At 38.0% G+C, this 16,856-nt stretch overlaps 1 protein-coding gene across 1 annotated transcript in view; it reads right to left on the minus strand.

Annotated features, from left to right (window-relative positions):
• SPOCK1 (SPARC (osteonectin), cwcv and kazal like domains proteoglycan 1) overlaps window positions 1–16,856 on the minus strand; it is a 569,733-nt gene that overhangs the window by 15,253 nt on the left and 537,624 nt on the right. The window contains exons 8-9 of the mRNA XM_058279114.1: window positions 14,681–14,902; window positions 4,206–4,268 (exon numbers count right to left, since the gene is read on the minus strand). Of these exons, the coding sequence (XP_058135097.1) occupies window positions 4,206–4,268; window positions 14,681–14,902 (285 nt within the window). The remainder of the gene's footprint in view (window positions 1–4,205; window positions 4,269–14,680; window positions 14,903–16,856) is intronic.

Genomic DNA, 16,856 nt, shown 5'->3' on the forward strand with positions numbered 1-16,856 from the left:
ATCTCTATCTGGTGTAAAAAGGATGCTGACCTCATAGAATGAATTAGGTCTTCCCCTACTCTTCCATTTTTGGGGAGAGGAGTTTGGGCAGGATTGGTATTAATTCTTCTTTGAATATTTGGCAAAATTCAATAGTGAAGCCATCTGGTTCTTGACTTTTCTTTGGGGAGTTTTTTTTTTTTTTAATTGTCTTTTTTTAAAAAGATACATAGATCACAAAAAATGTTACATTAAAAAATGTAAGTAGTTTTCCCACATACCCTACATATAAGAATTTGATGATGTTTTGGTTTTCCAGTGCATATGAAGTATGCAATAGCATTATGTCCAAAAAATGTTCATGTAAAAGATGGACTATGGTTAATAGTACAATAATAAAGATGCTCTTGGGGTGGTGCATTTGGCCCAGTGGATAGGGCGTCCATCTACCACATGGGAGGTCTGCAGTTCAAACCCCGGGCCTCCTTGACCTGTGTGCAGCTGGCCCTGTGCAGTGCTGATGCACACAAGGAGTGCCATGCCATGCCCCAAGATGACGCAACAAAAAGAAACACAGATTCCTGTGCCACTGACAGCAGAAGCGGACAAAGACGACGCAGCAAATATACACAGAGAACAGACAACTGGGGTGGGGGGTGGGGTAGAAGGGGAGAGAAATAAATAAATAATAAATAAATAAATGTTATAAAAGTAACAGGATTTTTAAAAAAAAGATGCTTTCAGGAATTTTAACCAATGTACCACACTAATGTAAGAAGTTAATAAAACAATGGTACATGGGAACTCTATTTTACACATGATTTTTCTGTAAACCTACAACTTCTCTAATTTAAAAAATGTACAAACTTTAAGAGGAATCAATTTTAATCTTAATGAGGTTCCCTTTAACATGGCACATTGCTTCTCTTTTGCAGCCTTCAAGATTCTCTCTCTGCCTTTGATTTTTCACAGTATAATTATATAATGTGTCTCAGCATGGTTATATACTGTTTGGAGTTCACTGAAATTCCTGGCTGTGTATATTCATGTCTTTCATTAAATTTGAGAATATTTTGCCATTATTTCTTCAAATATACTTTCTGCTCCTTTCTTTCTTCTCCTTCTGGGACTCCTATAACATGTATATTGGTATATCTGATAATGTCCCACCGGTCTCCTATGCTTGTTCACTTTTCTTTATGATCCTCTGTCTGAATCATTTCAACTGTCCTCTCTTCAAGTTCACTGATTCTTTCTTCTGCCAGCTTGAAACTGCTATTGAACTCTTCAGGGAATTCTGCTCTGCTTGTTTCCTTTTTATGGTTTTTATCACTTTATTGATATTCTTTTTATATGTATCTATCATTTTTCTGATTTCCTTTCATTCCTTTCCTTTAGCTCTTTGAGCATATTTAGTACATTTTATTTAAAGTCCTTGGTTTATCTAGGTTTCTCCTTATTGAGGGTTTGTAATGCTTTTTATCTCCTTTGCATGGGCCATAGTTTTCTCTTTCTTTGCATTCCTTATAATCTTTTGTTGCACATTTTGATCTTTTAATATATTATTTCTGGAATTTATAACTGAGGTATCTATGAATGATTTCCTTGAATGCTATGAGCTAGCAAAAAAAAAAAACTTTTCCAGTTTTTGCGGATTGCCCTGTGTGAGTGTCTAAATCTAAAGAACAGCTTGAAATGATAGTATAGGGTCCTCCCCTATACTATCTTTTATCAGTATGCATCTTGTCCTGGGCATGTACACATGGCCCTAGGAATTCCCCTGTTTACCATGGATATAAATGTCCCCTCTTCCTGGGTGCTACACTCTGTGTCCCACAGTCAGCATTCTCGGTGCCCAGTATTCTAGCTTCCTATGAACAGGGCAAGTTCTGGGTTGGTTAGAATGTGACCAGTGTCCTGGTTCAGTCTTTTATGCTGCCATCAGACAGACTGGCATAACATACATGAACCCTAGTATGGCTAAAAGGGTTATTCTGCTTCATCTAAAACTGGGACCAGAGATCCACTCTGGGTGCACAGGCCAGTACTGCACCATGCTGGGAAGTGTCACAGGTTGCCATGGGGTTTTCTGACCACTTTAAAATTGTTTTCTTGGGTTTGTTCAACTACTACAATCCTTCATTTTCCAGAGCCCTGAGAATGATGGTTCTGTCAGATCTTGTTCCGTTTGAAGGGACAGAATCCTAGAATGCCTCACCCTGCCTTCTTGGTGATGTCACCTCTGCTCACCAGGCTAGTCTGAGATGCCCAGGTACTTAGATATCAGATGAGATCATGAATAGGAAGATGCCCTTAAAGACCCCTGAATACTATGCCTATCACTTAGGGTTATGGGTGTCACCAGTGGCATCAGCAGGGAGTAGGAGGAAGGAAAAGAAAAAGTAGGTACTTTCAACAGCCCATGGGATCAAGAGGCAGAGAGATTTGTGAAAGGAAGAGAACAAGTGGAGAGTGGGGGAAATGCTGAGCCTCCTTTTTGACCAGGAGATAGAAAACACCAGCACTTCGTAGACTGCCCCCCACCACTTACCAGGATGGTAAGAAGCAGGTGCTGCACTAAATTTATAATGTAATAGGATTAGCATTTTTATTAGTAGGTGGTAATTATAACTGATTGTAATTTGTTTTATTTTTGAATCTGAATGGCCCTGAATACACAATTATTACATTAGATTTCCTCATGCAAAAAACTATTTTGTAAACAAATGAATGGCATCTTTATGAGTCAGCTTGAGTAATCTCCATATATGGGGAGATGTGATAAAAACAAACTTGAACATTGGGTGAGATTCATGGTGGTACAATGGTGCACATTTCATTCATGGGAAAATGATACATTTTCTCTTAAGCCACATACGTTACATGTTTGATTAATTACAAATAGATACAAAAAATAAGAGCCATTTCCAATCAAATTTGAAATATAGCATTCTGTAGTTCTAGAACTACCTGTACTGAAACCTAAAATAACATCCCACATGGAAGCTTAAGATCATTACTCACAAGCTCTGGAAAACCTGGGGAAGAGGGACCCAGTTGCTCTGATTTTTTATCAGGAGGACAACTTTATGTCTTTTTATATGCAAGAGAAACTGAGGCCCAGAGGGGTCAAAATCATGACAACTTGGGAGTTATTGGTTCTTTCTGAGTTGAATAGGGTGTTAACAGAAGTGGAAAAAAGCAGAAGAGGGACTATGTACTTTGAGGTGACCTAAAAATGAGAAGAGGAGAAATTGCTAGAATTCTCAGATTTCTACATTTGACTGTCTGCAAGAAAACTTGCTCATTTCTTTCAAGTAAATAAATAAACTTCTGAAATGGCAGGATGCTTAGGGAATACACCTGCCTCTGAATGCTTAACAAGAATAATTTTGGATTATTGTGTTGCAGTTGTCAGCTCTCTTTTTAAAAAAGCAAGCAAAGCAATGCAGACAGACTCCTTTCTTCTGGAAACAAATGAGGTTTTACCAACATCTCAGTGACATCTGGCCTGAATGCCATAGTATCACCTTCTTGTGGAGAAAAGAGGTTCCTAGTTAAAAGGCAAAGCTTTGAAGGACCAGCATTTATTACCTTTACCTCTGCCTCAGATTCACACTGGGGGTGGGGGTTGAGCGGGAAACATAACCCGTTTGCCTCTGCCTTAACATTTGGACAAATGTTCAGTATTTAAACATTGTAAATGCTTTTCTCTAGGGATTTCATGAAGACAAAGAAAAATACTTAAGAGTATTCATTCCTTGACACCTAGCTGTAAATTTCATGTTCTCCCTTGGATGAATAACTTGATCTGGACAATCTAGGAAATGCTATCATTTATAGACTTATAAGTTTAGAGTTGAAAGGGACATTTGAGAGCTCTCTTCAAATGACCCTATTTGAAAGAAGAGAAAGCTAAGGTTCACTGTAGCCCAAGGTCAGGAAGTAGTTAGCAGAGGAGGCATTGCTAGATTCCAGCTCAGCTGACCTGGCCCCTGGTCCAGGGGTAAACTTTGACTCTCTTCTTGATGAGGATGGAGCGTGCAGCAGTTCTGTTTGGGGCCAGCTGACTGTGGCATATTACCAGCTGCTTTGATGAGCATTGCCTGGGGCAGAAAGAGGCATTCCTTTCACGAAACACTGGTCCCTAATTGAATAACCATCACCGTGCTCAACATCGATGGTTTAATTAGTTGTTTAAACGAGTAGCAAGAAATAGTACTTACCCAACAGGCTTTTCCCCTTGCTCAGCTTCTGAATCCTGTTCATTTCATTCTGACAAGGGAGACCTAAAAAATAATTTATGAAAGTCAGCTTCCAGATGGTGTGGGATATAATCTCTAATGATTGGCTTCACTCTTGACGGGAAATGTAGACAATGACACACCTAGGAGCAGAATAGCTCCATATGCTGTTACTATATGGAAAAACAAGTTCAGGCCATTAGTGTTACTAATTTTAAAAAAACACACACAAAAAAACCTCTTACCATGGGGTACTTAAAAAAGTATTTGGGGGCTACTGCATTGTACAGGATTTTTTTCTTCCCGCCACCAACTCAAGTAAATACCAGGTGTCTAAGAGGTGATTTGCTAATTACGTTTCTCTTTATATTAGCAGGTATACACTATCTAAGGCTTCTATGATCTGAGAATGGGGTCAAGGCTTATTAGTGGCTAGTGTTCTGGATCCACAGACCAACTAACCAGAAGGTAACAAACACTTAATCTACCGCAGACCTTGCTGCAGTGAAGAAAGAGGGTTAGGATGGCTACTTTGGGTCTCATGCCTCACTACCCAAGAAAAGGAAAACCCAGACCTCCAGGAAAAATTACAGAGATACAGAAGAGATCTAGAGAGGAAGGGGGCAGAGTGGTTAAGAGTGAGACCTTAAATAAATCTCGGCGCTGCCACTTCCTTGCTAAGTATTTTGGGCAAGTCTCTTTACCCCACTCAGTCTCAGAGCCCTCAGCTGTGAAACATGTTGCGTGGGAAGGTATCTCATATGAGGCAGCATGAATCCACTACCCCTCATGTAAGGACAGATGCAGTGAAGGCCATGCAGCTAGTACAGTGTATAACAGTGTGTGATGCCCTTTTACCTCCCTAAAGAAGAACTGCCTTCCATTTCCAAGCAAAAAGAAAGATGGCCTCATTAATTATCTTCAGAGTTTTACCAAGACTTGCATTTGCAGATCTTGTGGCTCATGGTCCTCCAGGCATTGGCAGAAGTGTTTGGATTCTCGGAGTTCTTACCTTTGGCTTCATTGCCTCTTTCTAGAGGCCTCACACTTGCATTAAACCATCTGTGCACCTATTTACATCTTATATCTGTCACCCTGTGGATTTGACAGTGCCACCTGGTTTTGCTGCTTGCTCCCTGGAGAAACTAGTTGTAAAAATACATTTTATTGACTTCTGGTTTTAAGATGCTTTCTGAGTAAAGGAGAAAGATTCTAACTGAAAACAAAAAAGAAAGGAGAAACATACTCCATCTGTGATGATAAAAGGTCACATTTATTGTGATAAATAATGAGCATTTATTGAATTCTTAAATGTGTCAGGCAATTGTCTTAATTATTGTAATAATCACAATAACCATATGAGGTAGATACCATTATTTCCCCTATTCTGCAAATGGAAATCTCAACTTTGTAACTATGCAGAAAGAAAAAAAAAACCGTAGTATTTTGAGCACTGTTGGCTCCTGAGAAAAGCAGAAAAATCAAAATCATTCATACAAACACCACAGCAGACAGTTTTACTATGAGGGAAGTTATTTCCTGCTAGCTGTAAGTACTGATCGTTTCCCCAGTTGTCCCACAGCAATTAAAAAACTCTACTTATTGTAAATGTAATGGTGTATTGTGTATAAAATACTTAGTATAATGACAAAGAACAAGTGTTCTTCTATAAATGTCTGCTATATTGCTGTTTCATTATTTTTGTTTTCCTGAGAGTTGATCTATAAATTTTGTCAAATCTTAAAACAAAAAACTCTGCATATTGAAAGATAAGGGAAAATGAATATCTACTTTAAAATGCTGCAAGGAAAACAGTGGATAGCAACAAGACAAAGCTCCAGATGAAGGATTCATATCAGAATATTTGTGCTGCTGAGCAGATGAAAATAAATACCAAAGAATTTCTCTATGAAGTCAAAGGACCTAATTAAAAATAGACTGCAAGTTGAGTTCAGTGCAGAGATGCATTAAAATGACATAGGAAGAGGAAATTGAGCAATGAAAGAAATAAAGTCTACATCCAATGCAATAAAATTTATATGAAACACGTTATTCATGTCCCAGAGAAGAGACCAATCAAACGAACAATAAAGTTTTCAAAGATTCCTGAAAACATAATTTAAAAAAAAAAGATTTAATTCTGGACCTCATCTCAAGAAAAAATAAGTGAGAACAAAGCTGAGACATGTTCTTGGAAATTTAAGTAATTGAAAGGTAAAGAAACTTTGTGGTTTCTAGGTAAACAATAGCCTTGCTAATAAAAAGGAAAGAAGCTAGAGTGGTTTCACTTTTTCCTATAGCTATATCCAATGCTAGAATAAAAACGTTAAAAAAAAATTATCAGGATAAGAAACTCTGACTCCAAGAAGTTAATCTTTAAAGAAAATAGAGGGAAACGGACTTTGGCCCAGTGGTTAGGGCGTCCGTCTACCATATGGGAGGTCCGCGGTTCAAACCCCGGGCCTCCTTGACCCGTGTGGAGCTGGCCATGCGCAGTGCTGATGCGCGCAAGGAGTGCCGTGCCACGCAAGGGTGTCCCCCGCGTGGGGGAGCCCCACGCGCAAGGAGTGCGCCCGTGAGGAGAGCCGCCCAGCGTGAAAAGAAAGAGCAGCCTGCCCAGGAATGGCGCTGCCCACACTTCCCGTGCCGCGGACAAAGAAACAAGACGCAGAAAATAGACACCAAGAACAGACAACCAGGGGAGGGGGGGGAATTAAATAAATAAATAAATCTTTAATAAATAAATAAAGAAAATAGAAATATTTTCAAACCTTCAAGGAGTAATTCAGGGACTATAATTGCTATTAGACTTTTTAGGGGCAAAAAAACCCTGAAATATAAACCTTGCAATCCAATGAACAAATAATCCTACCACATGAAAAGTGTTCTCTCAAACAGTTCTTAGATCACTAAGGCACACCTAGCCTTAACTGAAGAATATCTATAAATTAACCATAATAAAAATACTAGATTTCAATGCTGACAGTCAATAACTAAAGAAGTGCTTTAAAGAAAATGTTTAGCCTCAAATGTATTAATAAGCAGGAAAGAATAAACAATCACTTCCTCAAAGTATTAGATAAAATAACAATACAATAAATGAAAGAAATGTGAAAGTAAAATAGAGAAATCCCAGAGCTGGGTCTGGGTTAGGGAAGGAGATAGTGCGGACCTCACAACAGAACAAAGGCCCGAATAGGAAAATGGAGGAAATACAAAAAATGAGAAGACAGAAGCAGGGGTAGGGGACCAGGAAGAACTAGAGCAAGTCCTAGATGCCATGCAAAGCCACAGATGGGAATCCTGGCTTCTTGAGCAGATGCTAAAAGGGCTGCCTGGCCAGAGACCTCTCCTGTGGCCAGGCAACCAGCAAGGAACTGCACTCTTGAAGCCCTGGCGTGGCAGCCTCAGGTGAGCATAAGCACTTAGGCTTTGCCTCACTCAGGTTCTAAGAAATTCAGATGAGGACTGCCATGATTTTATAGGAACTTAAGCCTAAAGCTATCATTATGCTTAATGCTGAACCATTAAAAGCATTTCTAGTAAAGTAAAAACCATGGCCATTATTTAACATTGATTTGGAGGTACTAGCTGATGCAAAGAGAAGAGTGAAAGAAATGAGGTGTAAAAATTGAAAAGGAAGATAAATAATTATCACTATTTGCAGATGATATTGCACACCTGAAAAATCCAAGCAAATCAACCAGAATAACTATTATAAACAAAATGAGACTTTAGCAAGGCAGCTAGGCACACAATTAATACTGAAACCATGTGAGGAAACATAATGGAAAATTACAATGGTAACAACAACAGATAAAGTAAATATCTGTGGGAACAAAAAAGTGCAACTTCCCAGGTTAATAGGTCCTGTTTGAGGATAACTGTCAGTATTATATAGCGATCAATCCTTCCTGGATTATTCTAATCTTACCAACAGGAACTCTTAAAATTAGATAAATGGATTCTAAAGTTCAAAGAGGAAAAGAAGCATATATGAATTTTCAGAAAAATTCTGAAAAAAAAAGATTAACAGCAGGAAAGGGTAGCTCTACTAGATTTTAAAGCATATTTAAAACAACTGTAATTTAAATACTTTGGAACTGGTTTATGATTAGATAGGACAGAATATCCAGGGATAGACAAATATATAGGAGTTTTAAATATATTAAAAGAAGCATTTCAAATTGGAGGGAGAAAGGTTAGTCAATAAACGGCAGAAGGGCACCTGGATTACCATGTGGGAGTGAGGGTTGAGACCCTAATTGTCCAAACACCAGAATAAAATCCAGTGTGGTAAGACAGTAAAACACTACCACCACACCAAAAGGAGTGCAGAACAGAAGAGAATTGCTTTGCTGTTTTAAAGTGGGAAATTTTTAAGCTTAACCACAAGCTTTATGGCTTCTAAGAAGCTATAAAATAAGATTGAGAAATTGGATATCTTAAAATTCTTCTCTAACAAAATTGTACAAAATCAAAGTTGGGGATTTAAAACATTGCAAAACTTATGACTGAAAAAGTTACAATGCCCTTAATATAGAGTTCTGAGAGGAGCCGAGAATTGCTGGCAGCCAGTCTTCAGGAATAAAGCATCACCCTGACTGTGCCTTGATTTGGACATTTTCCTGGACTCAACCACTGTAGCAAAAGACAACCCTGGGTACTTCAGGGAAGTGTAAATCAAAACCTAATATTTGGATGATGTCATCAATATGGCAATGTAAGATAGGCCCTGAAAAAGCCTCCCGAGAGATTTAGCAAATAAAAGGACTAAGCTTGGAAGTCTGGAGGACAGTAGAGACTGGAGGAGGACTCTGCAAAAGCTGAACTGGGAACCAGGAAAATCTCAGGCAGGAGAGTTCTGTGCCAGTTCCCCTTTCCTCACTCTCACTTGTTCTCACAAAGGCAGCATGGCCCAGCTCCCTCCCACCAGGGAAATGAGACTAGACTCACAGCAGAAAGAATTCCATACCGATGGCCTATCCAGACACAGGGACCTAAGACCTCAGAGACCCAGGGCAGAACACAAGCCTCTTAGGGCCGCTGCACACAAAAGGGCCCCAAGAACAAAGCAAACAAACAAAAAACTTGCAAATAAAATCCGACAGCACATAAAAAGAATTGCACACCATGATCAAGTGGGTTTTATGCCATGTATGCAACAGTGGTTCAACATATGAAAATCAATTAATATAATATAGCACATTAACGAAACGATGGGAAAAAGTCACATGATCATCGCAATTAACTCAGAAAAGGCATCTGATAAAACTCAGCATCATTTCTTGATGAAAACACTTAGAAAAATAGGAACAGAAGGAAACTTCCTCAATGAAATAAAGGGCATATATGAAAAACCCACAGGTAACACCATACTCAATGGTGAAAGAATGAAAGCTTTCCCTCTAAGATTGGGAACATGACAAGGATTATCACTGTTACCACTGTTACTCAATATTGTACTGGAAGTTTCAGCCAGAGAAACTAGGCAAGAAATAGAATTAAACGACATCCAATTGGAAAAGGAAGAAGTAAAACTTTCACTATTTCACTTTCACTATTTGCAGATCCTATATATAGAAAGTCTTGAAAAATTTAAAGCAACTAGAGCTAATAAATTCAGCAAAGTGGTGGGGTACAAGATCAACAAGCAAAAATCCATAGCATTTCTACATGCTAGTAATAATCCATCTGAGGAGGAAATCAAGAAAAAAAGTACATTTACAACAGCAACTGAAAGGATCAAATATCTAGGACAACATTTAACCAAAGTTGGAGAGGACTTGAATGAAGAAAACTGCAAAACATTGCTAAAGGAAATTAAAGACAACTTAAATAAATGGAAGAACATTCCTTGTTCATGGATTGGAAGGCTAAATTTCTACCCAAATTGATTTACAGATTCAACAGAGTCCCAATAAAAATTCCAACGGCCTGCTTTGCAGAAAAGGAAAAGCCAATTATCAAATTTATTTGAAAGGGTAGGGGCCCCAAATAGCCAAAAACATCTTGAGAAAGAAGAACAAAGTTGGAGGACTCATATTTCCTAACTTTAAAGCATATTAAAAAGCTACAGTGATCAAAACAGCATTGAGAGTTCAGAAATATACCATCACACCTATGGCTAAAGATTTTTAACAAGGCTACAAAGTTCACCCAATTGGGAAAAAATAGTCTCTTTCAATAAATGGTGCAGGGAGAACTGTATATCCATATCTAAAAGAATGAAAGAGGACACCTATTTGACACCATAAACAAAACTTTACTAAAAATCGATCAAAGACTTAAATATAAGAACTAGGACTAAATAATTCCTAGAAGAAAATGTAGGGAAGTATTTTTAAGATCTCGTGGCAGGTAATGGTTTCTTAGACTTTACATGCAAAGCACAAGCAACAAAAGAAAAGAGAGATAAACGGGACCTCCTCAAAACTAAATACTTGTGCATCCAAGTACTTTGTCAAGAAAGTAAAAAGACAACCCACTCAATGGGAGAAAATATTTGGAAACCACATATCTGATAAGTGTTTAATATCCAGAATATGGAAAGAAATCCTACAACTCAACAATGAAAAGACAAAGAACTCAATTAAAAATGGGCAATTTGAATGTCTTCAAAGAGGAAATACAAGTGGGTAAACACAGGAAAAGATGCTCAACATCACCAGCTTTTAAGGAAATGCAAATCAAAACCAAGAGATATTATTTTACACCCAATAGAGTAGCCACTATTTAAAAAAAAAAAGCTACAAGCGTTGACAAGGGTGTGGAGAAATAGGAACACTCATTCATGGCTAGTGGGAATGTAAAATGGTGCAGCTGCTGTGAAAGACATTTTGGCAGTTCTTTAGGTAGATAAATATAGAATTGCTATATGACCCGGAAATCCTGCTACGAGATATAGACCCAGAAGAATTGAAAGCAGGGACTTAAATAGATATTTCAAGAGGCATTATTGATAATTGCCAAAAGATGGAAGCAACCCAAGTGTCCATCATCTGATGAGTGGTTAAACAAAATATAGTATATACATACACTGGAATATTATTCAGCTGTAAAAAGGAATGAAGTCTTGATGTATGCGACAACATGGATGAACCTTGAGGATATTATGCTGCATGAAATAAGCTAGTCAAAAAAGGACAAATATTGTATGATCTCACTGACATGAGCTAATTATAATAAGCAAACTCAGATTTGGAATCTAGAATATAGGTTACTGTAGAGAATGGAAGCTGATGCTTATTAATTTGTACCAAATTTCTATTTAGGTTGATTGTAAAGGTTTGGAAATGAATGGTGGTGATCCTAGCACATTATCGTGAGTATATTTAATATGCTGAATTATATTTGTTAATGTGATTGAAAGAGGAAAGATTTGGGTCATGTATGTTACTAGAATGAAAGTTAGAAGATAAAACATGGGACTATATAACAGTGAAACCTGCTGTGGAAAATGGGCTGGAGTTCAGAGTACAAGAATGTTTTTGTGCGTATGTGTGTGTGTTTTGTGAATTATAACAAATAAGGCAATAATGTAAGGTGTTAATAATAGAGTGGTATATGGGAAAAACACTCCTAATGTAAACTATGGACTATAGCTAATAGTGCTATTTTAATATTCTTTCATCAATTTTAACAAAGGTACTACACTAAAGCAAAGTGTCAACAATAGGAGTATATATGGGAATACTAAGTTATGTGACTTCTCTGTAAACTGATAACTTCCCTATTTTAAAAATATATATATTTTAAAAAAGGACATTATTGGGACATAAGAAAACTTGGAATAGGATGTAAGCTTTATATCAATGTTAAATTTCTTTAACTTGATGACTGCACTTTTAAGGTGATCGCATGAATGAATATCCTTGTTTGGAAGTTTTATGTGTTCAAGGAATATGATGTGTGCAATCTGCTCTCAAATGTTTAGTCGATAATTAGGACAGAGGAGGCAAAAGGTTAAAATGGTGGATCTGGGCATGTGGGGGCATGCTGCATTTCTTTGGGGTTTGTATTATTCTTGCAACTGCCCTGCAAGTTTGAAATTATTTCAAAATAAAAAATTTAAAATATAAAAAATATATCAGAACTTAATGTTTGGGAAATTTTTAATATTTCTTCCTGCTATAAACTGGGAGCAATTGTATGCTACTATTAAAATGAGTTGGTTGAAAAGTATGGAAGTTTGCAAAGGCTAATACAGGTTATACTCACAGCTCACGCACTTCCTCGTCATTGATGTAGACTGTATAGTGTTGTTGAAAGCATAGCCTGTACAAATTCCAATCATTTTCTATTAAAATTGCTGTTTAAACTAATTTAAAAGACAGTCAATCCTCTGTACCTAGCCATTAAAATGTTATATGTGCAATCTGTAAGTTTTCACCAGTTTTCCTCTTTTACTTCCTGAAATCCATTTTGATTTAGCTTTACAATATGTTTGGGATTTGAAATTAATAAAAATTCTCATTCCTTAAAAAATATATATAGATATAGAGAGAAAAGGTTCTTCTAAAGAAACAACCAAGAGCCTAATAGAAAAAATGTTCGAAGAACACATTTCATAGAAAAGTAAATTTGTGTCTCAAACATGTATTAGAACACCCAACCTAACTCATAATATGAGAAATGAAATATAAGAAGGTATAATTTCTTGCTCCTCAGTTTGGCAATGATCAAAGCAGTTAATCTTATGTTTTTGGTGAAAATAAAAATTAGTAGATCACCTTTGGAGGGTGAGTTGGCAATACTCTTCAAATTTTAAAATGAACATGTCCTTTTAACCAGTGATTCTACTTTTTGGAATATGTCTTGTATAAATACACATTTACATTTAGAAAATGTTTACAATTTTTACCGAATGCCCTTTTGTAATGCTGTGGCAGTTCGAAATTATTTTATGAAAATAAAATAAGAGAAAGATTATATTTGTAAATTATTCCTCTAAGTATGATATCCTTTGATTGCATTAAATCCAGTTGAAGTGGCTTTGATTAGATTACTGATAAGACCACTTTAGGACTTTTGATTGGTCAGTGAGGCATGACTCGGGTTGAGACTCTGCCCCCTTGGTGGGTCTGATATAAACAGAAAAACAGAGACTCACTCAGACAAACATAGAAAAAGAAAGCCATTATATTTGATTCTGCAATGTAAGCGAGAGGACTTCAGGAAAACAGAAGCCCCTGAAGAGGCTCAAAGAGCTAAGGCTCAGAAAGAGACAAGTTCTATCCTGGTTGCTCACAGCTGAGCTCCAAGAGACAGAAGATTTTGGAGGAGAAGGCAGAGACCTCCGCAGAGAACAGCTGCCATCTTACTTCACCACGTGCAATGCCAGGGTTACGAGTAGCTGACTTTGGTGAGAAAACACCTCGTATGGTGCCTTGAGCTGGACTTTTCACAGCCTTGGAACTGTGAGCTATTACCCCAAATAAATACCCTTTATAAAAGCCAACACATTTCTGGCACTTTGCCTAGGCAGCGCTTTGGCAAACTAAAACAGATGCCTAATTTTTTACTATCTGCATGTGTTATATGTATATACATGCATAATCTACTTTACTTTCCTACTTTTTAAATCCTGTTTTCCTGGGGTTGAGTCCTGCCAGTTTTATAGTATATTATCTTGGATACCTGAACCAGGCTGGCCCATATTTTTCTGGGCATTTGGATTAGAATTCAGACACAAGGCATTGTCTGCTAGTCCTATGAATTGTGAACCACCACAAGTGGGCACAGTCTCCAGGAGGCTTCCAGGGAAATGAAGCCAGACCATGCCACCCTACCTGCATGGAGAGTCAGAGTGCTGGCCCCTGGACTCCTCAGAATTTTCCAGTTCATAGTCTGAATTCCCTCTCTAGGCTGCTTCTCAGGTCTGACTTTGTGTTATATGAGCTATGGCCATATCCTTTCCATACAGTTCCCAAATCCTGCCTTTTTCTTTCTTGTTAGCTGGCATTTACTTATAACCAAAATATCCTTATATAGACACTCAGCATGAATCTATACTTATTCTAGAGCAAGTGATATAAGTGGATTTCTCTAAGGGGAACACATGATATTGAGAATTCATCTAATAATGGGAATTATACTCATATCTGTATAGTATTGTTCACATTGAGAATCTCACAGTGATCTAGAGAATTATGTAACAAAGGGGCTTCTAAACCCATTTTGCAGATGAGCAACCTGAGGCATAATATGATTAAGAGGTTTTCCCAAAGAGAGGAGCAGCCTGAAATAAAGAATTTTCTAATATGCCATGCTAAAAGTGGAAATAAGGAGAAACAAGCCTTTGGACCTGCCATTACATGGGCTGAATTCTTTATTCTCTAGCTATGTCCTTCTGCCTGCTGATCTCTATCTGCCTCCCTGATAGGTGATATGAGGTCCTTCCCTGCCCCAGCAAGGCTGCTTGGGCTCTGCCCTCCCCCCGCCCCCCTCCACCTTACCTCCAGGCTTCTGGAAGCAGTAACACCACTCATTGTTAGAGAGCTTGCCGTCCTTGAAGGAATCACACGAGTTGAAGAGAGGCTTGATACAGGGCTCATACTTATCCAGGTAGATAGCATTGATCTCAGACTGGTCAAGCAGAAGGTCATAGTTCATATCCAGCTTGTTGAACATCCAGCCAAGGGAGTCCTTGCAGATGGGCAGGATGCTGGTGTCAAACCCTGCCAAGGGAATGACATGACTCAGCCACCGCCAAGCCTTCCTTCCCTGCCTGTTCACTCCTCAGCTTTTTGCTCCAAGAGGATGCCTGGTGCTGACCACCTCCACCTCCGTGCGGTGGATTTTTAGGTGGTTTCTTTCTCTGGGCCCAGTCTCAGTGACCCTCTACTACTCTATTACAGTCTTTTTGTTTTAGTGTTTTTTTAATGGAGTAATTAAAAATGCACCAAAACAGAAGTTAGCATTTGAAGAAAATATGATCTAAAGGGAACAAATCCCTGATGCTAATTTGTCTGTGATGTAAATGAGTTTTCATTTCCTAGGCTTGTTGGAACCGGGTATGCCAAAAAGGAAGAATACAAGCCTGGTGAGTACGAGGAATAACTTATATTCCTGAAAACTTTGCTTTTATATTTAGGAAAAAAATTTTGGAAAAAAAAACAAAAGAAAATATTGTACAAAGAAAGGATGGCAGTAAAATGAAACTACATAATATAATACAGAAACACTGATTCTGTCCCAAAGGACTGTTAAAGCCAAGTAGAGGCCAGGTACCTGCATGCTCATCATTCTTCTTTTCCACAATTCCCTAAAGAGATATGTGACAAGGAATCCAAATCCACTCAGACAATAATTTTTCATATTTCTCTGGAGGAGGAAGAAGTTTTCTTAAAGAAGTATTTGGTTCCACAAATGGAAACTGTTATGTACTAGAACAATAACCCTTGGCTTAATATGCTGGTATTAGGTCTACTGTAGACAAACCTCAGAGAAGGCATGCCCCAAATCTAAAACATTTCTTTCTTTCCAAATCAAAGGTGCTGTGCAATCCCAAGTTATTTCACAAACTGGATTTCTAGGACTAGTTTTAGTTTTCCAGAATAATGATGAAAGTTAACTTTTGTGTTTTATGTGTTACTATATCTTAAGCACTCTTTTAAGCACTTTATAATTATTTCACTGAATGTATGCAGCAGCCTATGAAATGGCATGATATCTCCACTTTGTAGATGAAAAAATAAGGCTCAAGACTTCAATAATTTGCTCCAAGTCAGACAGATGTGGAAATCAAACCCAGGCAGCCAGATCCCAAGTCTATATCCTGGGTCCTTCCTCTCCCTGGGCTGCCTTCTGCATTGCATGGTTCTCTTGCCTTGAGGATATCCAGTTTGCTAGGGTAGGTATGGGCAGTGCAAGGGAGTGCTACAGTGACTGTAATCTTGGGCCATGCTGGGTTATGTGAGTGACTATCCACGTGGTTGTCCACTCCTGGGGTTCTTATCCATAGTCCAGTCATGAAGCCTCTATGTATCAGGAGCCCTTGCTTAGTCAGCAGGATATAAGATACAACAAAGTGCACACCCCCTTTTTAAAGCAGTGTCTTCACAGAAAGTTCTTAACTGTCCAAATGCCAGTAAAATAAGTTCAGCACGTCCTCTGCCAAGGTCTCATAGAATGCTGTGCTTCCCCTTTCTGTCACTGCCTTAATTAGACTATGAACTCCCTGAGGGAAACGGCCATCTTGATTCCTTCAGTAGCATCTGCCAGTACAGGCACATAGTTGAGTGCTTAGTAAACATATTTGTTGAGAAAAGTTCTCTAGCTACTGCAAGACACATAAAATCTTTCCACTTTAAAATGTATTCATTTTAATAGAAATCTAGCACACCTTAGAAAATGCCCCCTTTTTCAAGAAGAGGGCCTGTGGAACATAAGATATCCTCTTCTTTAACTGAAGGTCATGACTGAACAATTCTGGTGATGATGACGATCTCAGGGGCTACTGAGTTAGTGAAAACTATTTACGCTGACACATTTTTGCATAGAATTTTTATGTAAAATGAATCAATTTTAGAGAAATAGACTTTTTAATACATAGGAAAGAGGAGTGTACTGCTGACTAAAGACAAGAAAGAATTGTAAACTGGTTGAGCAACAGTGAAAATGTCCAGTCTC

Source organism: Dasypus novemcinctus, chromosome 2, assembly GCF_030445035.2.
Source record: "Dasypus novemcinctus isolate mDasNov1 chromosome 2, mDasNov1.1.hap2, whole genome shotgun sequence".
Taxonomy (NCBI): Eukaryota; Metazoa; Chordata; class Mammalia; order Cingulata; family Dasypodidae; genus Dasypus; species Dasypus novemcinctus.